At 41.7% G+C, this 26,235-nt stretch overlaps 1 protein-coding gene across 2 annotated transcripts in view; it reads left to right on the top strand.

Annotated features, from left to right (window-relative positions):
- LOC138975910 (angiogenic factor with G patch and FHA domains 1-like) overlaps positions 1-25,605 on the top strand; it is a 61,545-nt gene extending 35,940 nt beyond the window's left edge. For both annotated transcript variants that reach the window (XM_070348678.1, XM_070348684.1), the window contains exons 8-13: positions 1,085-1,186; positions 1,634-1,796; positions 11,125-11,207; positions 14,972-15,108; positions 16,588-16,687; positions 19,080-25,605. In XM_070348678.1, coding sequence (XP_070204779.1) covers positions 1,085-1,186; positions 1,634-1,796; positions 11,125-11,207; positions 14,972-15,108; positions 16,588-16,687; positions 19,080-19,382 — 888 coding nt within the window. In that variant the 3' untranslated portion in view covers positions 19,383-25,605. The remainder of the gene's footprint in view (positions 1-1,084; positions 1,187-1,633; positions 1,797-11,124; positions 11,208-14,971; positions 15,109-16,587; positions 16,688-19,079) is intronic.
- Positions 25,606-26,235: the final 630 nt, after the last annotated feature.

The following is a 26,235-nucleotide window of genomic DNA, read 5'->3' as shown; positions in this document are numbered from 1 at the left end:
ACACACACACACACACACACACACACACACACACACACACACACACACACACACACACACACACACACACACACACACACACACACACACACACACACACACACACACACACACACACACACACACACACACACACACACACACACACACACACACACACACACACACACACACACACACACACACACACACACACACACACACACACACACACACACACACACACACACACACACACACACACACACACACACACACACACACACACACACACACACACACACACACACACACACACACACACACACACACACACACACACACACACACACACACACACACACACACACACACACACACACACACACACACACACACACACACACACACACACACACACACACACACACACACACACACACACACACACACACACACACACACACACACACACACACACACACACACACACACACACACACACACACACACACACACACACACACACACACACACACACACACACACACACACACACACACACACACACACACACACACACACACACACACACACACACACACACACACACACACACACACACACACACACACACACACACACACACACACACACACACACACACACACACACACACACACACACACACACACACACACACACACACACACACACACACACACACACACACACACACACACACACACACACACACACACACACACACACACACACACACACACACACACACACACACACACACACACACACACACACACACACACACACACACACACACACACACACACACACACACACACACACACACACACACACACACACACACACACACACACACACACACACACACACACACACACACACACACACACACACACACACACACACACACACACACACACACACACACACACACACACACACACACACACACACACACACACACACACACACACACACACACACACACACACACACACACACACACACACACACACACACACACACACACACAGTCACATGTGGACATATTGTATTGCAGATTCATGCAGAAATCATGTATGACTATGACAACAATTGCTACACTGTGGAGGACATGGGCAGTCAGAATGGGACTTTCATCAACAGTTTGCGCATCTCTGAGGTATGGAAAAGAGTGAGTCCAGATACGCACATAAGAAGAAAATCTGGGGCAGATACAGAAAACAAGACTATATATAGTACTCATCAAAGAAAATAGGTGTGCGCTTTTGTGTAGATGATTGGGTTACAGTCAAAGGTAGCTTTACAAAGTCGAGGAATTTCCTTATCATATATGCCACAAAACACTTCGATTTTTCCGAAGATGATTTTTGTTCGGTGGACCAGGGACAGCAAAAATCCCCCAAATCAGATTCACAAGACAGTGTTCATCAAAACAGAATATTTTGTGTGTGCATGTAATGCAAATGGCAGTGATCTATCAAAATCAATTTTACTCAGCTATTTAAGGTACCTTCAGGTTAAGATTTAAGCATCTTCCCTGTAAGTTCTTTGCAATGCTGAGAATTAATTTCTCAAGAGTTTTGAAAAAAAATCTGTGTTTGTTCAGCCAAAAGAGAGAAGTGCCGCAGTTCCAGTTACTCATGGTGATACACTACAGGTGGGAAGCACCACGATGCTGCTGCACATTCACCCGGGCAGTGACACCTGTGACAGCTGTGAACCAGGGCAGGTGTTGGCTGCTCTTCGTGCTAAGCAAACTGTCAGTAAAGGTCAGTTGTGGCTTATTCAGAGTGTTATCATTAAAGGCCTACTAAAGTGCAAAATTTTTATTCGCCGAATCGCAAGACCTGCACATCAGGATACCAAATATATTAAACAAAACAAATTCTTCCTCTCCAATCGCCCGTAGTCGGCCTTAGAAAGTGCTCAATCTCACCTGTAATCAGCGAGAAGGGAAGCAATCGACAAAATTTTGATACTGCTTCACTCCCCTGCCAGTGACGTCATAGTTGGTGCATGTCTTCCGGGAATAAACAGTGATGGCGAACGCGAACGAAGAGTCCGAATTATCACTACGTCTCAATAGAACTACGTGTCGATATCACTATTTTTGAAAAACCAATGTACTGTAGCGCTACGTGTCAATAACGCTACGAGTGTCGATAGCACTATACTACATGTTCAAACGGCAGACACTTCCCTTTGTGTGTGTGTGTGTGTGTGTGTGAGTGTATATAATTATATTGTCTGCATGGCTGTCTTTCGGATCTGTGTGTCTGTCTCAGGCTCTCTCTCTTTGTCTCTCTGTCTCTGTCTATGTCTCTCTCTCTCATTCTCTCTTTTTTTCACCACGTATTTATTTCATGGTTGTTGTTGGTGTGTGTTTTTTATTTTGTTTGCTGATTTTGTTCTTCCCCAATCCCCCGTGGTTTGTATATGAGTCTGTGGCCTTAGTATAATAAACCATTCTGAGTTCTTTCTCTCTCTCTCTCTCTCTCTCTCTCTCTCTCTCTCTCTGCACCTCTCAATCGCTCTTTCTCTGTACCTCTTTTAAATCGCTCTCTCCTTGTCTCTCCCGCTCCCCTTCCCCTCTCTCTCTCCATCTGTCTTTCTGTCTTCTCTCGCTCTTTCTTTCTCGCTCGCTCTTTCCCCCTCCCCCCTCTCTCTCTCTCTCTCGCATGATACCGTATATACATACACGGATGTTTTTCTGTGTGTGAGTTTGTGTGTACGATACCGTGTGTACGTTTGTGCATGTGTGTGTGTGTGTGTAATGAAGAGAGAGAGAGAGAGAGAGAGAGAGAGAGAGAGAGAGAGAGAGAGTCTGTCTGTCTGTCTGTCTGTCTGTCAAAATCCGAAAGAAACAACTGATTATCATGCAGAGACTTCCGAAAATTACAAATCTCTGGCAAAGTGAAAGGAACAACAAAATATTCCTTCAGAGAGAGAGAGAGAGAGAGAGAGAGAGAGAGAGAGAGAGAGAGAGAGAGAGAGAGAGAGAGAGAGAGAGAGAGAGAGAGAGAGACAAGACAAGACAAAGACAAATTCTTTATTAACGAGGGTATCGGCATAAGCAAACAGGTGCTTTTTTACATCCAGCCCTCGCTCATGGGAGGGTTTAATCTAATGATAATACGTTTAAAAAATGTTAGAATATGAATCAAAGAAGTAATAAAAAGCAAACAACCGAACAAACAAACGATTAACAGACTAAACAAACAAACAAAAACATACATACAAACTAACATAACATAACAGAGAGAGAGAGAGAGAGAGAGAGAGAGAGAGAGAGAGAGAGAGAGAGAGAGAGAGAGAGAGAGAGAGAGAGAGAGAGAGAGAGAGAGAGAGAGAGAGAGAGAGAGAGAGAGATAGACACACACACACACACACACACACACACACTGAAACAGACACACACACATACACAGACATGACACGTAGTGCTAAAAAAGATGTAGTGCTGTCGACACGTACTGATAACGAACGAATGAAAGTGACTCCGGCATAGACAAATTATTTGTAGCACTAATCAACGTAGCGACAGCGGCACGTAGCACAAATGACACGTTGGACAAATGACACGTAGCACAAATGACACGTAGCGCTAGCGATACGCACCCAAAGCCATGGTCACGTCTGTCAAAGTGCACCTGGCTCTGGATACTGAGTTGACAGTACTTGACTAGTACTTCGTCACTGTCAAAAGTGCCGCTGTTGCCGCCAGTGTAGCAGACAATACGGCTTCTGCACTGTAGGCACTGACTTTGGAACAAGTCTGGAACTCGTGTTCATTCCAAAGCTTGCTGCAAGTGCCACTTTCGCAGGATAGCAGTCAGAGCTAAAATGCGAACTGCATATTTTCGAATTCTGATTTGGCGTCCCAAACTTCGGACCGAAATCTGCTCTGCAAGTTTGCACAAACTTAATCCACTGCCTCCGAGTTTCGGTATCGTCAGGAAACCTGTGCATGGTATATCCCTTACCATGATTGTTGCTGCACTCAGCAACAGCACAGGTGAAACCACATCTTCTCCGCTTCGAAGATGGAATCTTCGTTGAAACATACGTACTAGCAGTGGCAGCGCTTCTATCACTGTCGGCCATATTGCTCCTGCATGCTGTGCCACAATCATGACTTATCCCCCCCTCTGCTTCTTTCTCTCTGTAAACTTGTAGGGCTAGTTATTTTTCGGTAACTTACCCAACAACCAAAATCACTTACCCAACAACGGGCCTGAATTCTCGATAGCTCATGGGTAGAGACTGTACACATTGTGGATCTACTTTTTGCGACTCAAAAGTTCAGAACACTCTAATGTACAAAATATACATTTCTGGAGCAAACAATACAACCATGCCGCATTTAAACCAGCAACTACAGGCTTGAACACATGAATCTCAATATAAAATCCATGAGTTTGGTTGTTTTCTGAATTCAGATCTGCCGTGCACAATCGTTTATCGCTAGCAAGATTCTAAGGAAAAGTAACTCTCATACTTTGTCTACCGACACGAGTAGTTCCCCTTCCAGATTTCGGCTGCATCGACGAGACTGCAATCCGACGGTCAGTTTTCAACAATATTTCATTTTATAAACAGATCACACGCAATCAATTGCAAACATTTAATCAACTTAAAGAACATGCAGCGGTTTCATCCCCTATTTTTCCCCAGAAAACTAGATTCTAAACTTCATACAGTTTTTAACGTTGGAACACGGGTGTAAAACTTCGTCTGCTAGTCACATTCGAGGAAAGAACATTTCCTGAGCGATACCAAAACATGAACAGAACACACACTATCTGCCTTTACCGCCACAGCAGAATGACAACATAACTGTGTACTTGATTTTAGTTCAAAACATGGAAACTGACAAGAAGTGTTAACAAAATTGAATGATTTGCACGGAACTATACAACCGCGCATTAATCGATCGCCTGCGCAGGTAGACTGTTTGGGTGAATATGATTCGATCAAACTTTCGCACAAAAACTCCTCTTTTCTTTGAATAACTGAAGAAAGGAGGGATAAAGAGGTTACATACCTCGTCTCAGTGATTATCAAAAATAATGGTCTCAGTTCGCGGTCATGAAAAAGCTCGCTGAAGCTCGCATTTTTCATGATCCGCTAACTTCGACCATTATTTTTGATAATCACTGAGACTCGGCATGTAACCTCTACGTCACTAGCATCGATGCTGCCTCTCGCAGAATTTGCAGGTGCGCGGAATCGGTTTTTATTTAATAAAAAATCAGCCACGCAAAATTTTACAAAACGGTCTTCGGAACATTTACCAGATGACTATTGCACATGTTTTAGGCGAATAAAAATGTTGCACTTTAGTAGGCCTTTAAAGGTATATACTAGCAGTAACCCGTACACACCACAGGACATTTGAGAAAACCAAGATAGAATATAGCTAACATTATTACTAAATGTATAGTTTTCAACAATTCTTGTCAAAAGATGATGTAGAAGCAAAACCAAGGTAGGTAGGTCTTCATTTTCCTTAGAATTGCTGAAAAGTACCAATTTTCCTGTGTACAGAGATTTGAAAAAGACATACACACATACATACACCACACCCTCGTCTCGATTTCCCGACAAAACTTGACTAAATATAACAAGTTGCGTGAAGCGATATAAAAACATTTAGTCAAGATCAACACCACAAACCAATCATCGCCGAGACTATATTCAGATAGTCTCAGCTAACCATACCAAAGACCGAGACGGGCCAGTCACTCTCGCCGCCGTAGTACTTACTGAACCTATTTTCTTTCATTCTGAGCACATTTTTAGAGTTAACATGACATATCTATATATTTTTGAATTCAGGAGAAGACAAGGAATACAATGCAATCGATTTTAATGACAACTTTAATGAGCAAACTCATTAAATAATTTGTAAGCCTCCAAGCTGAAATGCAATACCAAAGTCCGGGCTTCTTAGAAGATTACTTGACCAAAATTTCAACCGATTTGGTTGAAAAATGAGAGCGTGATAGTGCTGCCTCAACTTTCACAAAAAGCCGGATATGACGTCGTCAGACATTTATCACAAAAATGAAAAATCGTCTGGGGATATTATACTCAGGAACTCTCTTGTAAAGTTTAATGAAGATCGGTCTGGTAGTTTTCTCGGAATCACTTTATACATACACACACACACACACACACACACACACACACACACACACACCACACACCACACACCACTACCCTCATCTCGATTCCCCCTCTGTGTTAAAACATTTAGTCAAAACTTGACTAAATGTAAAAAGAATATGTACATTGTCATTTTCGTTTTTCATGCACCAGCATTTCACACACCATTTTCTTCTTTACACACACAAGAAATAAAAATAAATGAAAATGATGTTAATTACAGTGCTGCAGGTTTATTCAGTATCATGAGGTCTAGGTGAGGCTAGAGTGGTGATACCAGAGATATCTGAAGCCAAAAACCAAACCATAACCAAAAAAATACTAAAAACTAAGCACAACATAACGGAACATACCCCTCCCTTTGCCTCAAAGATGCTTATTCACCCCCCTCACACCATATGTCTTTTCCGCCAGTCTTGTGCACAACTCGCATATACAGTCGAGATCGCTTTACACGAAATGAAAGGGACCAATATTTTTTTTCAAGTTGACGTTTTTTCGCGATAACGAAAATGATCAAACTGATCACTTTTTTTTTGAAAGCAAGATAAAGAAGATAAAACAGTGCCATACCTTAAAAAAAAAGCCTCCGTAGTGCGCGGCGGACGAAGTACACGGTTCAGTCCGAGTCGGCAGTTTTGTCGTCGGCTACAGTTCATTGTAAAGTTGTACACTTTAATTCCCCACAAAAAAGATTAAAATCCATTGCTGTGTTTATGAATTCACACAGGACGAAAGAAATCCGTCAACTTTAACTGTTTGACAGGCTCACTGCACTTTCCGACGAACCGTTCAATTCTTGTCACGTCGTCAAACATCCGCTTTCGGTTTGGTTGAACATCACATGACACGTACGCATCTTCAATCTTTTGTCTATTCTTGATGAACGTTGACAGAGTTGAATTTGCGATTGAAAACTTCTTACAAATTTCAGTCTTGTTCAGTTGTTTTTTGTCAAGCTCTTCTAAAACTTTGATTTTAAACGCGATTGTGTGGCTTGCTTGTTTTCTCTTCACTCCTGTTTTCGAGGCCATCTTCAATCACGGTCAGAAGGAAAATGAGATATTCAGTCAGTCATGCAAACACGTGAACACTTCTCGCTTTGGAAGCTACAAGTTGAAAAAAACAGTTGTTTGGTGGTGCAAGAGACCGAGAATCGGCTTCGTGTAAACGTTTTTTGCGTGAGTCTCAGATCGTTTTATTTCGCGTTATGATGGTTTTTTTAGTAGGGTTTATGAAGGGAATGATTGGGACTGACAACACGTTTTGCGTAATGTTTTTTTTCGGCTTATCGTTTTTCGTGTTAAATGATCTCGACTGTACTCGCATTGTACATATACCCCGCCCTCATCCCCAGGCAAAGAAAGTTTCCCTGTTTTGTAACAAAATAGAAACTTTATCAATTAAACAAAAGTATGTGTCCCTAAAAAAATGCTTACACACAGTGGTTGCAAAATGAAATAACAATGACACATTTCCATCAGGTCATCTGCAAACATGCAGAAACACAACCTAGTTCACAATCAAATACTGACACATGTCCATCGGACTATTAGCAACGACGTAGCAGTGCAATCTACTCCACCATCAAATATCATTGACACATTTATATTAGGCTATCAGCGAAGATGAAGCAGTACAATCTACTCATCAAAGCCTTTTGAAAGGAGATTCCTGACATTTGGAATTATGTGCGATCCCTAAATACCATGTTGTTGTCCTGCATCTGCACCTGAACATATGCCAGGTCCCTCTCCAAGTCAAGCTGTAGTTGTAGTTCGTTGATGAAAGACAGCAGTACCATACAATGCGGAGGTACAACTGCCATTGGTGTTGATTGCTAATGCCGGAGTTGTCAGTTGCGAAGGTTCCTTGTTGCTTGCGTGAGGTGTTGTCACTTGCCTTGCAGCGTCTACCACAGTCAAAATAGAAAATACTTCATAGAACATAGAATACTGAGACTATGGTTGCTATGTTCTCTCTGAAATCTTATTTCAAACTGTAACAAAGATTAATATCATTGTTTAAGTCCAGCAACCTACAATGAAGCAAGTTAATAGGGGTACTGAAGAGAATGAATTATGATCATGTGTTGCACCTTAAATTTGTATGACACAATGTGAGCGAGAATAGTGTACATTTATAGGTCACACAGGGATTGGCTTGGGCGTCAGTCATCAGTCTTTTAACATGTTCAGTTAAAAAAAGACGGATAGATACATGTCTCCATGCATCAATGGATGACTGATGGACATGTAGCAGAGTCGTTATATTTAAAAAAAATTCCTTATTGGTTTGCAAAATGACTGATTGCAGGGGTGGGATTTCTTCCGTCCCTGACGGATTTCCGTCCCAGGAAGAATTTTGGATTTTTTTTTTTTTTTAATACCTGGCAGCTGTTGTCTACACTCCGTTCTGTGAACAGAAGGTCAACTACCTTTCACCATTTAGTCTGGGGACTCGTGGCAGGATACTGCATATCATTGAACAAAGCACCAAAATTGGCATACATATACCTTTTTACATTCTCTATCGAATAAGAGGATGACACAACTGATCGGACAAGGTCATGACCTTCAAACCTATACTCTTCATAAAAATAAACGCATCAACTCTTAAAGTCTCTATACTGCCAGTTTCTGTCAGAATCAGGTTTGCAAAATGAGAAAAAGAAAGCCCTTTAGTATTCCTAATGGCATGAGAGGATGACAATTTGATTAAATCATCACGATTATACTCGTCATAAAAAATAAAGCATCATTCCCTAAAATCGCGCACAAAATTAGCAAGTTAGTAAAAGTGCAAAACAGAGCAAGAACACATCCTTTTTAGTATCCCCTGCGACAATTAAACACACAAAAGCACGCAGTCTCAAGTTCACAGTAAAAGAAATACACCTTTCACCAAATTGTAAACTCGGTTTCGGGGCGCGTGTTGTTCGTTTTACTCACGAAAAGGGAAACAATGCCTACGCGACATCTTCTCAAACTAATTCGCAAAACAGCAATGCTTGATGGATCCATATCTGCTTATCAGAGTAAACAATGTATCCATTGGAAAGGTAACAAGGTCACTAAATCGCTTGACACGCATTTTGAGTGATCATGAGCTTGATATCACTTACCTTACTTTCCCGCAAACAACAATACAGAACTTCACGCTTGATTACGTAAACTCACCTGTAACTGCCGTCTATCTCGATGTTTATTAGGCCTGGATGTCACTCCTGTAGCATGAGCCGCCACAGGAGCACATGACTTCCTTCTGCCTTGTTCTGAGGTATATAAGAAGGCCAGTATATATGGCCAGTGGTGTTTCCCTCGACGGTGAGTGAAATGACCTTGAAGATGTGGGTCGTTTACTTCTCTTGTCTCCTTTCCTTGTGTTGAACATCAGAACTTCGGAAACTGACGACACTGACTTCTGCTTGTTGCTGATCTCCGTCAAAGTCAAACCAGACACGTTTCCATGCATTATCATACCTGTGAGTGCACGCAGACTTTCGGGAACAACGTCTGGCTGAGGCCTTAACAGTACCGTCAAAACAATAGTCTTTGGAAAGGATATCCTTACGGACAATCTGTGCGGCACGTGCAAGATGAAATGCGTCATCTACTGTTCTTGCAAAATTCAGCAAACTGCTGACGTCTGTATCGAAAATAAGGACTGGATTTGGCACCATACGAAGAAGTCTTTCTTTGAGTCTTGTTGTATGAACCTTTTTGTTATATGAACAGTCCAGCTCACAAAACTGGCTGTCATACATTTTGCACAGTTCAGACAATTTGAACAGTGACATGGACTTGCTTTCTCTCTCTTCTTCAATGAAAAAAAGAGTTGACTTAACACTGTTAACTCGTTTTGTTCGTGTGCGTCATTAATTCCCCGTTCTGCTAAGGCTTTTTTAGATTTATTGTACAAAGTCAACTTGCAAGATGAATGATATTTGGCGTCCAAGGCATGCATATCCCCCTCTGATAATTTTCCCAAGAGTGATCGGTCCTGCACAATCTCATTCTGATAATCATCGCTCCACGGCTATCGCCAGTTGTCTCTCTGACCGGACGCTAAATTCCTACGCGAATCTATCAAAACAAGAATACAGAGTTATCTCCCATATGTTGTTCGCGAGCAGTGTTCACGAGGCGAAAATGATTTCAGATTGGCCGACTTCGACAGTGATCTCCGTTCTGTTCTTCACAGTTATGATAAAGACATCGTTCTAAGGTCAAAACAAGTCGAAATTTTGAGACTGCTGCCGGAAGGAGACCGTAATAATTATATGGTTTCATCATCACTGTCAACTGGTTACAGAAAAATTCGTCTGCTCCAGTGAGCGCCGAAACCAAACGGTTGATCATCACGTGACACTTTTGCCATATTTAGAGTTGTTTCCACAGTAAATACAGCCGCGAAAAATAGCTCGCTTGAAACTGTCTTACATATATCAATTCCTTTGTAATTTAAAAATTACAAATCACCATGAAAAATCATTATCGACGATCGCGAATCTGCTTATATCAATAATACATTACAAAAAGCTCTAAATATGTTAAAAAAATCGGTTTCCTTGCCAGACAAGGAAACTCAAGGCATCCTGTCAGGGAGAGAATGAGCCAAACTCATTTTGACCTGAGTTCAGGATGGTCGATTTGGGTGTTGCCCTTATTTGGGCAGCGGTCACGTGATCCCTGTAAAATAGATCTTTGATCTGGAAAGTGTGCCAGATAGCCAAGATGAGTGCCTTTATAGGCATAGAAAGTTTGAATGAAATAACACAGGAATTAATGCTTTAGTTGGGATACAAAGTAGGTGCAATAATTTGTTTGCCGAGTTTATAATGTATAATTTTCATAGTTGTCTGTTCTTTATTAGAATTATGTGTAATGGTTGTATTTGTGAATCACAATTGATTTTATACTGTTCCAGAACATGTGATTGTGACAAATGCAGAGAAAAAGAAACATGCACGAGAACAACTGAAGCACATTAAGAAGAAATATGGCCTTGCTGTGAGTACTTAACTTGAGTTTTTTGTCATGTTTCTGAATATAAGTGTTAGTATGTGTGATCATGGCAACTTTATGGAATTGCTAAATTTGTTAAATCAGCAGCATTTTTTTTAAATGTTCTGTAATCAGCAAAACGCTGCCCATTTTGTGATACAGTAAAACCTGTCTCTAACGGACACCCTTGGGGAATGGTAATAGTGTCCCTATTAGACAGGTGTCCCTTCTTCACAGGTGGAGGGGCCGGGGCAATATTTTACAAAGAGCACGTAAAATGAACAAGACACTTTTTGTCAGTCCTGTAGTATGTATTTATTGGATTGAACATGAGACTCACTGAAAATGTGAGTAAACAAATGATACATGTAGCAAACAACAACAACAACATCCCCCCCCCCCCCCCCCCCACCTACCCCGTTCCCTACACACACTGTGCATTCAAACTTACGCAAGTCGGACGTCACAAAGCTAAAAATAGCTGACTCTTCATCAGTCATTCAACGGGAAATTCCGCAGTGTGTCTCGACCAAATTGGGTCAGCTCTTGTTTCATTCAGTTTTTCTAGTCTCAGCATAAATGCATGGAACAGAAATTTAGCTGTGTTAACTATTGTTTCCTTCGAACGATTGCTTACAAAGAGAGAGAGATCGAGAGAGAGATTAGTAGGAGGGGGGAGTGGTAAATGATAAATGGTTGCCATACCACTCCCATACCACGTTGTTCAGGTCTTCATATATTATTGCGTTTTCCGACGTTTCACAGTTTTTTGGTCGATTCGTGCACCTGACTCCCACTCCTTCATCACGTCTTCTTTTTCCGATTTGATCCTCGCGATCTGTGTTTTACCACATCCCATCTCCTTCGCCACATCTCGGCATGATTGGCCGCTATCTAGTTTTTTCAAGGCAGCGACACGCTGCTCTAAAGTCAACGCTTTTCTTTTTCCTGCTGGAGATTCCATTTTCAAACACAGTAGTCTACTGTTGCTTTTGGTTGTGACTGTATCCACAATGCGGAAAAGCGAAAGTGAGCGAAGCGAAAGTGAGTGAGCGAAAGTGGGTCTCCATCTAAACAAGCCACTGATTGGTCAGAAAAGGGACAGGACAACCAATCAACAACCATTTGTGCTACGGCTACGGCTGCCGAGCACTGACTGCATAACAGTCGAGTTTTCGAAGTTGCGTTTTTATGTACGTTGTGTCCGTTTGTGACAGTGTTTACACTTCCTACGGTCCGAAAAATCGTGTCCGCGTCCGTAAGTGGCAGGTGTCCGCCCGTTAAAGGTTAGTTATTGTTGAAATCGTGTTCGTGCCATGATAAACTGTCCGTATGTAGCAGGTGGCCGTTACAACAAGGGTCCGCTAGACTCAGGTTTTACTGTACAGGTATCGGCAATGATTTGCTCAAAGGCTTCTAGAATATGCTGATTTGGCAAAAGCTGTAGCTAATTCCACGGAATCGGCAGAGAATTTTGTAGAATTTATCTATTCCGCAAAATCAGCAAAGCTTTCAGTGTGTGTGTGTGTGTGGGGGTGTCTGTACGTGTTTGTGTTTTTACAAATTACATGCCTCAATGGTGTGCTGCTGTGTGTGTTGCGACTTTGAAAATGAAAAGACACAAATTGGTTGTAAAATGAAGGCGTCTTAATTGTAAAAGCAAAAATGTGCTCACAGTTAAAGAAATTAGATTAGTTAAGTACTACTTTTGCATGCTTTGCGGAGATGAGCTTGACCCATCTTGGTTGTTGGCTAGCCAGCTTGCAGACCTTTCTCGGCCTACTAGTCTTGGTGAAACAAAAATGCAGCACGTTCAGTCTCATTCTGTGAGTTCCACTGCTTGACTAAAAATGTAATAATTTTGCTTTGCGCGGGACTATGTAAGGCGCTTTGTTATATAGGGCGCTTTGTTATATAGGGCGCAACCCCCACTTTTGTGGTAAAATTGAGAAAAAACATCACATTAGGCACTTCCAGTGTATTAGCCGCACATCAAAGGAAGAATACAGAGTGGAAATATTTTTGCTCTGGATGTGCGGTCAGAGATCAAAGGCACTGCATTGTGATAGCTGGTTGGCCTTGAGACCAGCTGCCTGCCCCAGTTTACAGACACTGACCTTCTTCCCCGGGGTGATTGACGTGTGAGTTTAGAGGGAGCGGTTAGCGACAATAAACTCTATTTAAACGAGACAGATATGCGGGAAAGGGGGGGGGGGGTGTAGAGGTAATGCAGGGGGAAGTGATAGCAAGTCCCGTGGGAACGAATGCGGGGAATGGAAGAGGGTTGGAGGGCAGGGGGTAGGTGATGAGTGAAGGAGAGCCATCTGGAATATGGTAACCGATAAGGGGGAGTCCGAGAGAGAGCGAGTACCGAAGTCATTAGTAGCAGCGCGGCGGCCAGCAAGCAAGTTCAGCGACTTTTTCAGTCCTGCAAAACCATGGAGTTCAATTTTACTTCTTGGGCAAAAAATCTGCCCCAACCTGTAATTGAGGTTCTGGAAAAAGAGGAGTTCACAAGCCTCAGTGCCTTGAAATATGCAGGAGAAAAGGACCTGGAAAGCCTTAAGTTAAAACGAGGCCACATAGTGGAATTAAAAGCGGCAGTGGCAGACCTGCAACAGAAGTACGGGGGAGGGCCGTTGCGTGCTGCCGACCAAGTGGCACCGCTCCAGGGTCTTCTTGGCAACATGGCCATACAGTCTGCTTCACCAGGTGAGACTTATTTACGAATTGTTGACTTCGTACCGGCTTCTATGGCGGTGGAGGAAGAGGTGACGCTCGGGGGAGGTGTCACGCTCAAGCTGGCCAACAAACCAAAGTTGGAGAAAGTATCCCCCTGCCACTGGATCGTGGCAAATGCTAAAATAATGGCAAAACTCATGAACACCGTGGACTTCGACCACGAAGCTTACCTCGGTTATACAGAGATGGTGGGCGAGCTCGGCGCAAGATTCTCCTGGCAGTCGGTGCTCCTTTACGATGACGAATACAGGAAGCGCCAGTCTACCAGCGGGTTTGCTTGGGGAACCCCCAACCCCCACCTGTCCACAGTGATTCTCCGTGAGCGTGCTCAACAAGTTCCTGGCAACAAAAGCGGCAAGGCCACGACGGGAAGCTATTACACTGCATTGTGATAGCTGGTTGGCCTTGAGACCAGCTGCCTGCCCCAGTTTACAGACACTGACCTTCTTCCCCGGGGTGATTGACTGAGTTTTATCAATGAGATGGTCGATCTCCTTTCACGTGTGAGAGGAAACACTGCCTGCCCCAGTTTACAGACACTGACCTTTTTACCCCAGGTCAGTGACCGAGTTTAACCTATGGGGTGGTCTCTTTGATGTCTAGAGGAAACTCCGCAAGGGTGGAAGTAGCAGAAACATGCATTATCACAAGTTGTCTGAATAGTACTTGCCTGGATTTCTATTTCAGCCACACATAAGGCGCTTCTGTTTAATAAGCCGCAGGGGTCAAATGTGAGAAAAAAAAGTTGCGCCTTCTAGTCCAAAAAGTACGGTAGTCTTTTTTCCAAGCTGCGAACTTGGGTTCTTTATCATGTGCATGCGATAACACGGGGGTGTTCAGACACCGAGGAGACAAAGTTGACTCTAGGGAATAAATCCCTCGCTGAATGTGGGGATCAAACCCACTTCGATAGTGACAACTGGTTTTGAAGTCAGTGCCGCTACCGACCGAGATATTTCCCCGACTGAGCTTTTTCCCCGCCCTGTGCTACCTGTACATTTTTAACAAGTTTTTGTCTGTTGTTGCAGAATTCCGCCTATGTTGATGATGCAGGAGCAATAAAGAATCTTAATTATGCAGACAAGGCTGATCTGCGACGACGTTTTGTTGGCAGTCAACATCCAAGCCACAAAGTGAGGCAAGAAGTTCCAACTTCAGTGCACAGGTTTGTGGTATGCCTGGTTGTTCAAGTATGTTGTTTGCCTGAGCACACTTGGAGTCATAGCTAAGAATGATGTCTTTATAGCCTATATTTGGTTCTCAGAGAAGAACCGGTATGTGTTCTCCATAGTTAAGAATTGTGTCTTTATAGCCTATATTTGGTTCTCAGAGAAGAACCGGTATGTGTTCTCCATAGTTAAGAATTGTGTCTTTATAGCCTATATTTGGTTCTCAGAGAAGAACCGGTATGTGTTCTCCATAGTTAAGAATTGTGTCTTTATAGCCTATATTTGGTTCTCAGAGAAGAACCGGTATGTGTTCTCCATAGTTAAGAATTGTGTCTTTATAGCCTATATTTGGTTCTCAAAGAAGAACCGGTATGTGTTCTCCATAGTTAAGAATTGTGTCTTTATAGCCTATATTTGGTTCTCAGAGGACAACCGGTATGTGTTCTGCATAGCTTAGAATGTCTTTATAGCCTATAATTATTTGGTTCTCAGAGGACAACCGGTATGTGTTCTGCATAGCTTAGAATGTCTTTATAGCCTATAATTATTTGGTTCTCAGAGGACAACCGGTATGTGTTCTGCATAGCTTGGAATGATGTCTTTATGGCCTATATTTGGTTCTCGGAGGACAACCGGTATGTGTTCTGCATAGCTTAGAATGTCTTTATAGCCTATAATTATTTGGTTCTCAGAGGACAACCGGTATGTGTTCTGCATAGCTTGGAATGATGTCTTTATGGCCTATATTTGGTTCTCGGAGGACAACCGGTATGTGTTCTGCATAGCTTGGAATGATGTCTTTATAGCCTATATTTGGTTCTCAGAGGACAACCGGTATGTGTTTTGCATAGCTTAGAATGATGTCTTTATAGCCTATATTTGGTTCTCAAAGAAAAACCGGTATGTGTTCTGCATTGTAAAAAATTGTGTCTTTATATAGCCTATATTTGGTTCTCAGAGAACAACTGGTAAGTACGTGTTCTTCATTGTAAAGAATTGTGTCTTTATAGCCTATATATATTTGGTTCTAAGAGAACAACAGGTATGTGTTCTTCATAGCTAAGAATTGTGTCTTTATAGCCTATATTTGGTTCTGAGAGAAGAACTGGTGTGTGTTCTCCATAGTTAAGAATTGTGTCTTAATTTATAGCCTATAGTTGGTTCTCAGAGAACAACCGGTATATTGTGTTCTCCAAAGCTAAGAATTATTTGGAATTGTAATTTGATTGATTGATATATTTGCCCTGAAATGTTACTTTTTAGGTTTTATTAAGGATGACAGTGTTGCTGAAAAATTACTTAAAATCTACAGGTTAACAGTTGCAGTGGTATCCAATTACTATTTAATACCAGTGTTGTTCATGTTTTCATGCAAGTGTGGTTCGCTTTTTTATTGTTTGCTTTTTTATTGCGTCCATTTTGCAATAATGATGTTACATGTCTGCATGATAAGTTGTGGCAAAATTTTTACACAGGCCCATATCGTCAGAGAATAAAGGTCATCGCATGCTGTCCAAAATGGGCTGGATAGAAGGAAGTGGACTGGGCAAGGACAATACTGGACGAGCAGAGCCGGTTAGTGTTGGTGATAGAGTCATTTGGTTATCCCAGCGAAGCTGGAGGTATCCCACAAACGCTATACTGTAATCGACTTGAGAATCCCGATAATACATGATAAAGAAGGATTCTTTGTGCCCGGTCAGCGGCTAGAGTTGGGGATGGAAGTTCACGAAAAATGAGAACATACTAACTAAAATACGGCGGGTGTTTTGGCTTTCCCTAGTTTTTGAGAAAACGCCATCCACGGCCGCTTTGTCCGGGTAGAAATTCCATAGTTTCCAAGTCTATGGATATAAAGCTTGCAAAAAAGATGATGTCGAAAGGCTTTGATGTCATGCATCATGACGTCATCCCTTTTTGCGGTCTTTCTCTCCCCCACGATATGTGTGTGTGTGTGTGTGTGTGTGTGTGTGTGTGTGTGTGTGTGTGTGTGTGTGTGTGTGTGTGTGTGTGTGTGTGTAAGAAAGAGAGAGAGAAAGTGGCTGTGCCGTGTATGTGCGTGAGTGTGTTCGTGAGTTTGTGTGTATGTTTGTGTGAGTATGAGTATGTTTGCGAGTTTGTTTGTAAAGGTGTGTGTGTCCGTCTGATTATATGTGCGCATGAGTGTGTGTTTTGTGTGTATGAAGTTTCTGTGAGTGAGCGAGTGAGTGCGTGTGAGTGAATACGTGTGAGTGAGTGAGCGTGTGTGAATGAGTGCGTGTGAGTGTGTGTGTGTGTGTGTGTGTGTGTGTGTGTGTGTGTGTGTGTGTGTTGTGTGTGTGTGTGTGTGTGTACAGAGACAGAGACAGAGAGAAAGCGGATTTGTCCTTCGCGGGGGGTATGCAGTGCCTTGGCATTGCACTTCTACTTAATTAAACATGTTACGGCCAGTCCAACTGCTCCCATAATGTACTTGGGGGGAAAAAGGGCAGAATCTATAACAAAATAGCGAACTACAGAGGTGTGCCTTAAGTATTCAATACTCCAGTGAAACAAACTGCAGAATCCCATTTTTATAACCCAAGTCTGATTGACCTTGCTTAAGTTTCAAGGTTACAAAAGATACAAGTTTGGGTAAAAATGGAAAAAAAGAATATTGTAGACTCACCGGAGTACTCAATGAGTGTTAATACATGTAACGAGTAGTGCCCTACTGTATGGGCAGCCAGCCATCTGCCTGTCAACAATGAAATTAATATTGAAGTTTATTCAGATGTTTTTCAAGGTAGAGCCTCCACATTTCACACTCTGATAGATTTTGATGATAATTGGATAAGACAACAGTTTTGTTTGAAGCTCACAGCATGAAAAACTTTGCCGAAAAAGATTTATCACTACTGAAGATATCCACTGAGGTGTCCAAGAAAATATCAATGACCTCATCATGCTGTGATGTCATTGTTTTATTTGACTTCATTAGTGATGACATTATGTTATGATGTCATTGCATCAGAAATGATATCACTTACCCTGGAGTGAATAGCTTGGCCTCAAGGCTCAGAGGAGTCTGATTGCTATGATTCTTGTGTACAGTCGAACTCGCTTAAGACGAATCACTGGGGATCGGGAAATAAGTTCGTCTTAACCGAAATTCGCATTAAGAGAATTGATTGATTTTTTTACTGTCACAATTTTAGAAGTAAAATTTAAAAAGTCGTGTAAAAGCATGTACATGTACATTCTGATCAATCTCCGATTTCATGGTGTCCACCAGTTCTGGTGCATGTACTACCCTGGCCAAGTTTCCTCTCAAGACATCAAAGAGACCGCCCCATAGGTTAAACTCCCCATAGGTTAAACTCAGTCACTGACCCGGGTGCAGGAAGTGTTTCCTCTCTCATATGAAAGGGGAACCACCTTTCATAGCTAAAACTGGGTCAATGACCCCTGGGAAGAAGGTCAGTGTCTATAAAGAAGGCCACCCAGCCATCACAATGGACCTGCCTTTGATCTCGCCTCACACGCAGATCCTTGTAGCCTTGTGACTTTTAGAGACAAAGCGGCTCTGGGGCGATGAAAACGTGTTTGTTAAAAGAGGGGTTCGTTATGCAAATGATATGATATGTCGATCTCGGGACGAGTTTAAAAAGATTTCGTCATAAGCGTGAGTAAATTACAGACATTATGCATGCTTGGAAATCCAAAAAGTGCTCGTTATAAGCATAAATTCGTTACAAAGAATTCGTTTCAAGCATATTTTTTAAGCATGAAGAAAGAGGTATTCAGTTGGGAACTTAAAACTAATACGTTATAAGTCAAAATTCGTAACTAGCGTGTTCGTTTTAGGTGGGTTTGACTGTATTTTGTTGTTCTCTTTTTCAAATTTTGGACTTTTCGTTGTAGCTCTTGCACACATTCACCAGTGTTCTTCTGCTTATACAATTGACATGGGAGGTAAAATTTGATTGTGATCCTTGCAATTTACCAGGTGGCAGTGGAGCTTAGAGCCAACCAGACAGCAGGGTTAGGAGCTGCAAGTTCTGTTGGGGTCTCATTGGACAACATCGTGTCAGCAGATAAAACCAGGAGGCTTCTCAAGACTCAGGCAAGGTACCAGCGCTTGGAGACCTCAAGTCCACAGCAGCACACTGATGTAAATGACAAGAATGTTACACCAATCACTGGAAATACAAATGAGAGTGGAGAGGCGAAGAGCACAAATTCAAATTTAAGCCCGTCAGCTAAAATTCAGATTAGGTGGGTGAAGGGTGATACTCAGAGCCCCCAATAAACGTGTGTGTGTAAGCGCGAGTATACACTTACAGAATTATATGGCAATGTTTAGCATTGATTTAGACATTTATTTTTGCTCACTGTTAATTATGTTTTACATTACTCAAACAGCTTGGGACTTCCACTTTATTGTGTTTCATTATACATGTATCACAAAACTTGGAGGCAGACTGACTCAGAAAGAAGTGAGAGTTACCTTTTAGCAAAGTCTCAGGCAGCCAACTCATGAGGATATACATTCATGGCCGATCACACCTTCTAAGTTCGGGTGCCGCGCTCAAGGTCAAGTAGGGCAGAAGTGGTCTATGTCGACCAAAAGCGGGTGCATTCCCTGTAGGTGCACTTCCTGTAGGTGTTTTCCCTGTATACAGGGAATGCACCCGGGTGCTTAGCCTGTAGGAAAATTGACCACGCTCAATCTCGTGTCTTAAGCTACTGTCAGACGGCAGGCGATTTAATTGAACATTTAGCCATTGTGAGGCAATCGCTGATTGAATCGCAGGCAGTCCCCTGTCATACGACGAACGATTAGCTTCACTCGGCAAATGCACTGGGCGAGAGCAGACGCTATTATGAAGAAGCGGGTTCTGCTAATGTTCGAACATCACTCTGGCCCTTTAAGCATTAGGCCTTCCCGAGAAAGTTATTACGCAGACAGTTGCATCTGATAGTTCCCGACCGTAGTACACGCCTAAAACACCACCTTTGAAACTGAGTAAGAAACTGTTCTTCCGAAAAGTTTTGAATCGACAAAGAGATACTGTTCGCTGCTGTCCGCCATTTTTTCAAGTCACAGCAAACGGCATGTTCTGATTGGTTCTCTCTTAAGATTAAGTCGCAGAAAATAGAGTAAGTTCTATTACTTTGTGAGTGACTCGTAACTCCATTGCAGTTTGTTCTTGCGATCAAATCGGCCTGTATGACCGGGCAAATCGTACCGTGTGATTGGCCATAACGCGAGACTGCCGTTAACTGCCAAGTTCCGTTTCTTTTTGATAAGACTGATCACTGCTACGCCGCTTTGAGCAAATGCAAATTTTACTTCACTACACAGCAGGAGTTAGAACATAAAATGTGTATACAGTAGACGGCACAGCGATAATCGCTGCGTGCTGGTCGAGTGATCACATCATCGTAGTGTTACGATGATGGCAAAGCTGCCGCATCAGTTTCGTTATTCGGGCTCGTGACTAAAGTGAACGTGATATTTTCTTTGCACTTTGGGGTGGATGTTTGTGTCAGAAAGTTTCTACATTGTAGATCAACAAACTTTGGGTAAAAACGTTATTTTGAGGTTGTATCAAAGTGTCACATGCATGACCTCAAATGAGACTCGAGAATACCTCTTTATTATTATTGTGTGTGTGTGTGTGTGTGTGTGTTGGGAAGTTGAGAGCGAATCGGACATTTGTCATTGCTCGACTGTCATCGCTTCACCGCTATCTGGCATCCGTGCTTGACTGAATTGTAAGTCATGCTTCGGTGTTTTTGTTTACCTTTTCACACTTTGACACTCTACAAAAATTGTAAAAAGGCATATTTTTCAACCAGGTACCGTATTTTTTCGGGTCATAAGGCGCGACTTTTTTCCTCGAGTTTGACCCCTGCGCCTTGTATAACGAAGCGCCTAATCCGTGTATGAAATACGAAAAAAAATAAAAATTGGGAAAAAATCATGGGGAACAAAACGTGACAAGAACTCACCTCCATCTTGAATACCGGTAGTCGTTTTTGACTCACATGCGAAGCAAAAGTGAGTCTATGTACTCACCCGAGTCGTCCGTCCGTCCGTCCGTCCGGACGTCCGGAAAACTTTAACGTTGGATATTTCTTGGACACTATTCAGTCTATCAGTACCAAATTTGGCAAGATGGTGTATGATGACAAGGCCCCAAAAACCATACATAGCATCTTGACCTTGCTTCAAGGTCAAGGTCGCAGGGGCCATAAATGTTGCCTAAAAAACAGCTACTTTTCACATTTTTCCCATTTTCTCTGAAGTTTTTGAGATTCAATACCTCACCTATATATGATATATAGGGCAAAGTAAGCCCCATCTTTTGATACCAGTTTGGTTTACCTTGCTTCAAGGTCAAGGTCACAGGAGCTCTTCAAAGTTTGATTGTATACATATTTTGAAGTGACCTTGACCCTGAACTATGGAAGATAACTGTTTCAAACTTAAAAATTATGTGGGGCACATGTTATGCTTTCATCATGAGACACATTTGATCACATATGATCAAGGTCAAGGTCACTTTGACCCTTATGAAATGTGACCAAAATAAGGTAGTGAACCACTAAAAGTGACCATATCTCATGGTAGAAAGAGCCAATAAGCACCATTGTACTTCCTATGTCTTGAATTAACAGCTTTGTGTTGCATGACCTTGGATGACCTTGACCTTGGGTCAAGGTCACATGTATTTTGGTAGGAAAATGTGTAAAGCATGTGAGTCGTATGGGCTTTGCCCTTCTTGTTTTAAATTCCGTGAGCACTTGTTTACACAACTCACACTGATCGTCACATTTCTCGGCAGTTTGATTTCATGACACACCCTCACACAGTCACACAGCAACCATGCCGAAGACCAAGCGACTTGCTTACGATGCAGAATACAAGTTGAAAGCGATCGAACTTGCTGAGGGAAAAGAACAAAGGACTTTGCCTAAGTTGAGGTGACTGAAATTTCTAGCAACAGGTGCTAGGATCCCAGACGAGCCCCCAACTTTTTCAATTTTGGTGCGCCCTATCGGCCCCCTGCGCCCAATGGGTAACTGGATTACAATTTTTTTTTTAAAGCCTAATGCGCTGTAGCGCCTTGTAACCCGGAAAATACGGTATTTACATTTAGTCAAGTTTTTGACTAAATGTTTTAATATAGACGGGGAATGGAGACGAGGGTAATGGTTTATGTGTGTCTGTCTGTGTGTATGTGTAGAGTGATTCAGAGAAAACTACTGGATCGATCTTCATGAAACATTACATGAGAGTTCCTGCAAATTATATCCCCAGACTTTGTTTTTCATTTTTTGGATAAATGTCTTTGATGACGTCCCATCCTGCTTTTTGTGAAAGTTGAGGCGATACTGTTATCAGGGATGGCCAAATATACCGCCCGGTCTCCAGGGGCGAGTACAAAATCTGCCAGGCTAGTAGAAACCATCAGGCGGGCTAGGAAAAATTCTAGTCAATTTTAAAGCAACTGTTGGTTTTTGAGTCACTTGAGAAAAAGTGACTCTATGTAATCGGTCAGTGTTAGTCTGTCCGGCCGGCCGGCTGTAGACACCACCTTAACGTTGGACTTTTCTCGGAAACTATCAAAGCGATCGGGCTCATATTTTGTTTAGTCGTGACCTCCAATGACCTCTACACTTTAACGATGGTTTTGTTGACCTTTGACCTTTTTCAAGGTCACAGGTCAGCGTCAAAGGAAAAATTAGACATTTTATATCTTTGACAAAGTTCATCGGATGTGATTGAAACTTTGTAGGATTATTCTTTACATCAAAGTATTTACATCTGTAGCCTTTTACGAACGTTATCAGAAAAACAAGGGAGATAACTAGCCTTTTCTGTTCGGCAACACACAACTTAACGTTGGGCTTTTCTCGGAAACTATAAAAGTGACCGGGCTCAAATTTTATGTGAACGTGACTCATTGTGTTGTGAATAGCAATTTCTTCCTGTCCATCTGATGCCTCATATAATATTCAGAACTGCGAAAGTGACTCGATCGAGCGTTTGCTCTTCTTGTTCTTTTGAGTTTCATTTTTAAAAGAATAATAAACACTGCACATGTCATCTGCAAAATCGTTGCGATGTACTTATGACACGAGAACGAGGCTCCCAGTCTCGGACGCGCTTTCGACGTTTCATTCAAGCTGTTTCTACTTTCACTACGCATTTTCTATTATCAGGTGAACCTGTGTAAAATGTATCTTGAAAAGACTGACGCTGAAAAAGGGACAAAAAGCAAACAGCATAAGAAAGAGAAAAGATCGACCATTCGAAGATCATGGGCGAGTGATTGACGATAGCGGAGAGAAAAGTGGTACGTTTGAGTTGGATGGGAAGGGGATGGTGGGTTTTGGTTTGTCTTTCTTCTTCTTCTTCTTCTGCGTTCATGGACTGAACTTCTTCTTCTGCGTTCATGGGCTGAAACTCTGACGTTCACTCATGTTTTCGCATGAGTGGGTTTTTACGTGTATGACTGTTTTTACCCCGCCATTCAGGCAGCCATACGCCGATTTTGGGGGAAGCATGCTGGGTATTTTGGTGTTTTTATAACACACCGAACTCTGACATGGATTACAGGATCTTTTTCGTGCACAGTTGTTCTTGTGCTTGCGTGTACACATGAAGGGGGATAAGGCACTAGCAGGTCTGCACATAAATTGACCTGGGAGATCGAAAAAATCTCCACCCTTAACCCACCAGGCGGCCGCGCCCGGGACTTGAACTCACGACCTTCCGATTAGGAGACTAATGTCTTATCCACTAGGCCACAGCGCCCGTCGTATTACCGGCTCGCATATCATTTGGAGTGACAAGCCCGTATAGCGCAGTACAGTATAGCGCTTCACAGAAAATGCATGCTTTTCTCTATTCTTTTTAACTTTCTGAGCTTGTTTTCGATCCAAACATAACATGTCTAATGTTTTCGGAATAAGGAAATGATAAAGAATGAAATAAAATTATTTCTGGATTGATTACTAGCATTTTATTTTCAATTCGAATTTTAAGATTTTTAATGACCAAACTCATGAATCAATTTTTAAGCTTCCAAGCTGAAATGCAATCCCATAGTCCGGGCTTTGTCAAAGATTGTTTGACCAAAATTTAAATCAATTTGACAGAAAAATGAGGGTATTACCAGGGATGGCCAAATCTAAAACATTTAACTTGCCACCCGGGCGTGTAACTCCAGAAATTCTACAAGCCCGGGTTAATACCAGACAAACAAACAATGAAACAGTTAGTATAAATGATTGTCAGATTTATAATAACACACTAAATAGCGGTGTTACGTACGAGCGAAAACTGAACTGCGCTCAGCTGGCGTCTTGTTTGGCTTTTGTGCACCGTTTTTTATGGAAGCCAATCTTTGTTTCGTGCGACTTGACCAGCTCCAACTTGAGAAATTTTGTTCTAAACCAAATTGCTGTTGTTTTTTCTGTTCATATGTCCTTTAGAATTTAAAACATTAACGCTATTGCACTATACTGGCTTGTCATTTTCTGCATGCTTTTTTGTGAAACTGGCCGAGCTTTGTTGGCTCATGGTCTCGAGTTATCAATAAAGGTACATTGTCTTGGCGGGAAAAAAAATGCAGTGCGTTAATTTCATTCTGTGAGTTCGACGGTTTGACTTAATGTAGTAATTTCGCTTTACGCGACTTGTTTTTGTTGTATGATTGTATTTAATATGATTGAAATCTGAACTGTAAGTAAACATGATCTGTTGAGACGAATAGAACTATATATAGACTGTAAAAGATCCCTTGTTCTGTTTTGATGTGTGTGTGTGTTTGTGTGTGTGTATATTTGTGTGTATGTGTGTGTGTGTAGTTAAAACTATATTACCTATGTTTAAGCTCTTCTTTATTTCTTCCATTATTGTTTTTATCATCTCCTTCATTTTGTGATCGTCTCTGTACACGCGTATGCTAGTAAGCACACACTCTCTTTCTCTTATGTGAAAATGCAAGTACCATAGTTTTGATACTGACGTGATTTGTGTTTTTATATTTTGTGTGTGCCTTTTAATCTCATGAAAGCTGAAAACTTAAATGCAAGTGTCTACCTATATAGATTGTGTTAAGAAAAGCATTATCAGAATCTTCTCATTAGATAGCCATTAATATTGTGAATTTTTTCATCACATATTTTGTGTTGGTGACTTGCTAATTTTGTTAAGATCAAGTCTCATTCCTTTCTCAATCGTTCCCATGCACACATACGCCAGTATGCACTCTCTCTTTCTCTTCTGTAAACATCCAAGTACATGTACCACGATTTTAATGCTGACGTGATTTATTTTGTGCAATGACTTGTTAATTACATGTACTAAATTACTTTGTTTTTTTGTATTGTTTTTTGAGTGCCTGTTTATTTCATGGAAGCTGAAAACTGTACGTAGTATAAATTCATAACATGCAGAAAAAAGAAACAAGAAAGGAAACATGCAAGATCCTTGCTCTTTTGTTTTCCTACTCGCTCTTTGTGTGTGTGTGTGTGTGTGTGTGTTTATGTGCATGCGTGTGTTTATGTGCATGCGTTTTGTGTGTATGCGTATATGTGTGTGTGTGTGTGTGTGTGTGTGTGTGTGTGTGTGTGTTTGTAATGGACATGGAAATATTATTTAAAGGGGCACTGTCCGAGGAGTGTCATTATGGCAAAAGGAACTGAAACATATTTTGAGATTTGACACAAACCCTCGTTTCATCTGTTGAGATTGAAAGCGGTGCACTATGACTTTTGGAAGCATTACATTTTAGAACTGGTGGAAATACCAACTCAAAATGGTTTTCTGTTGCAGAACTGTCTGATGTCAGTGGCATGTCAGTGGCACACGTGTAACCAGGTTCGAGGAACGAAAACTTGAGGAAACAAAATCTATTACTGATCAGTTTTTAATTGTGATCAGGTTCCAAAAAGATGGAAATTTGATCGATGATAATTTGATGTAAGATTAGATGCGTTAGGACTCACTGGACTTTCACTCACAGACATGATACAACGTGAGAAAATACTGAGAAGATACTAGAGCGACAAATATATTGTGACAGAAATCCGTGGCTTTTCACTTTCCCTAGCTAGCTCTTCGAAAACGCCTCATAACTCCCTTT

This window comes from Littorina saxatilis, linkage group LG1 (assembly GCF_037325665.1).
Source record: "Littorina saxatilis isolate snail1 linkage group LG1, US_GU_Lsax_2.0, whole genome shotgun sequence".
In the NCBI taxonomy this organism is placed as follows: Eukaryota; Metazoa; Mollusca; class Gastropoda; order Littorinimorpha; family Littorinidae; genus Littorina; species Littorina saxatilis.
The sequence above is the reverse complement of the archived record's forward strand: the minus strand, read 5'-3'. Positions and strand labels throughout refer to the sequence as shown.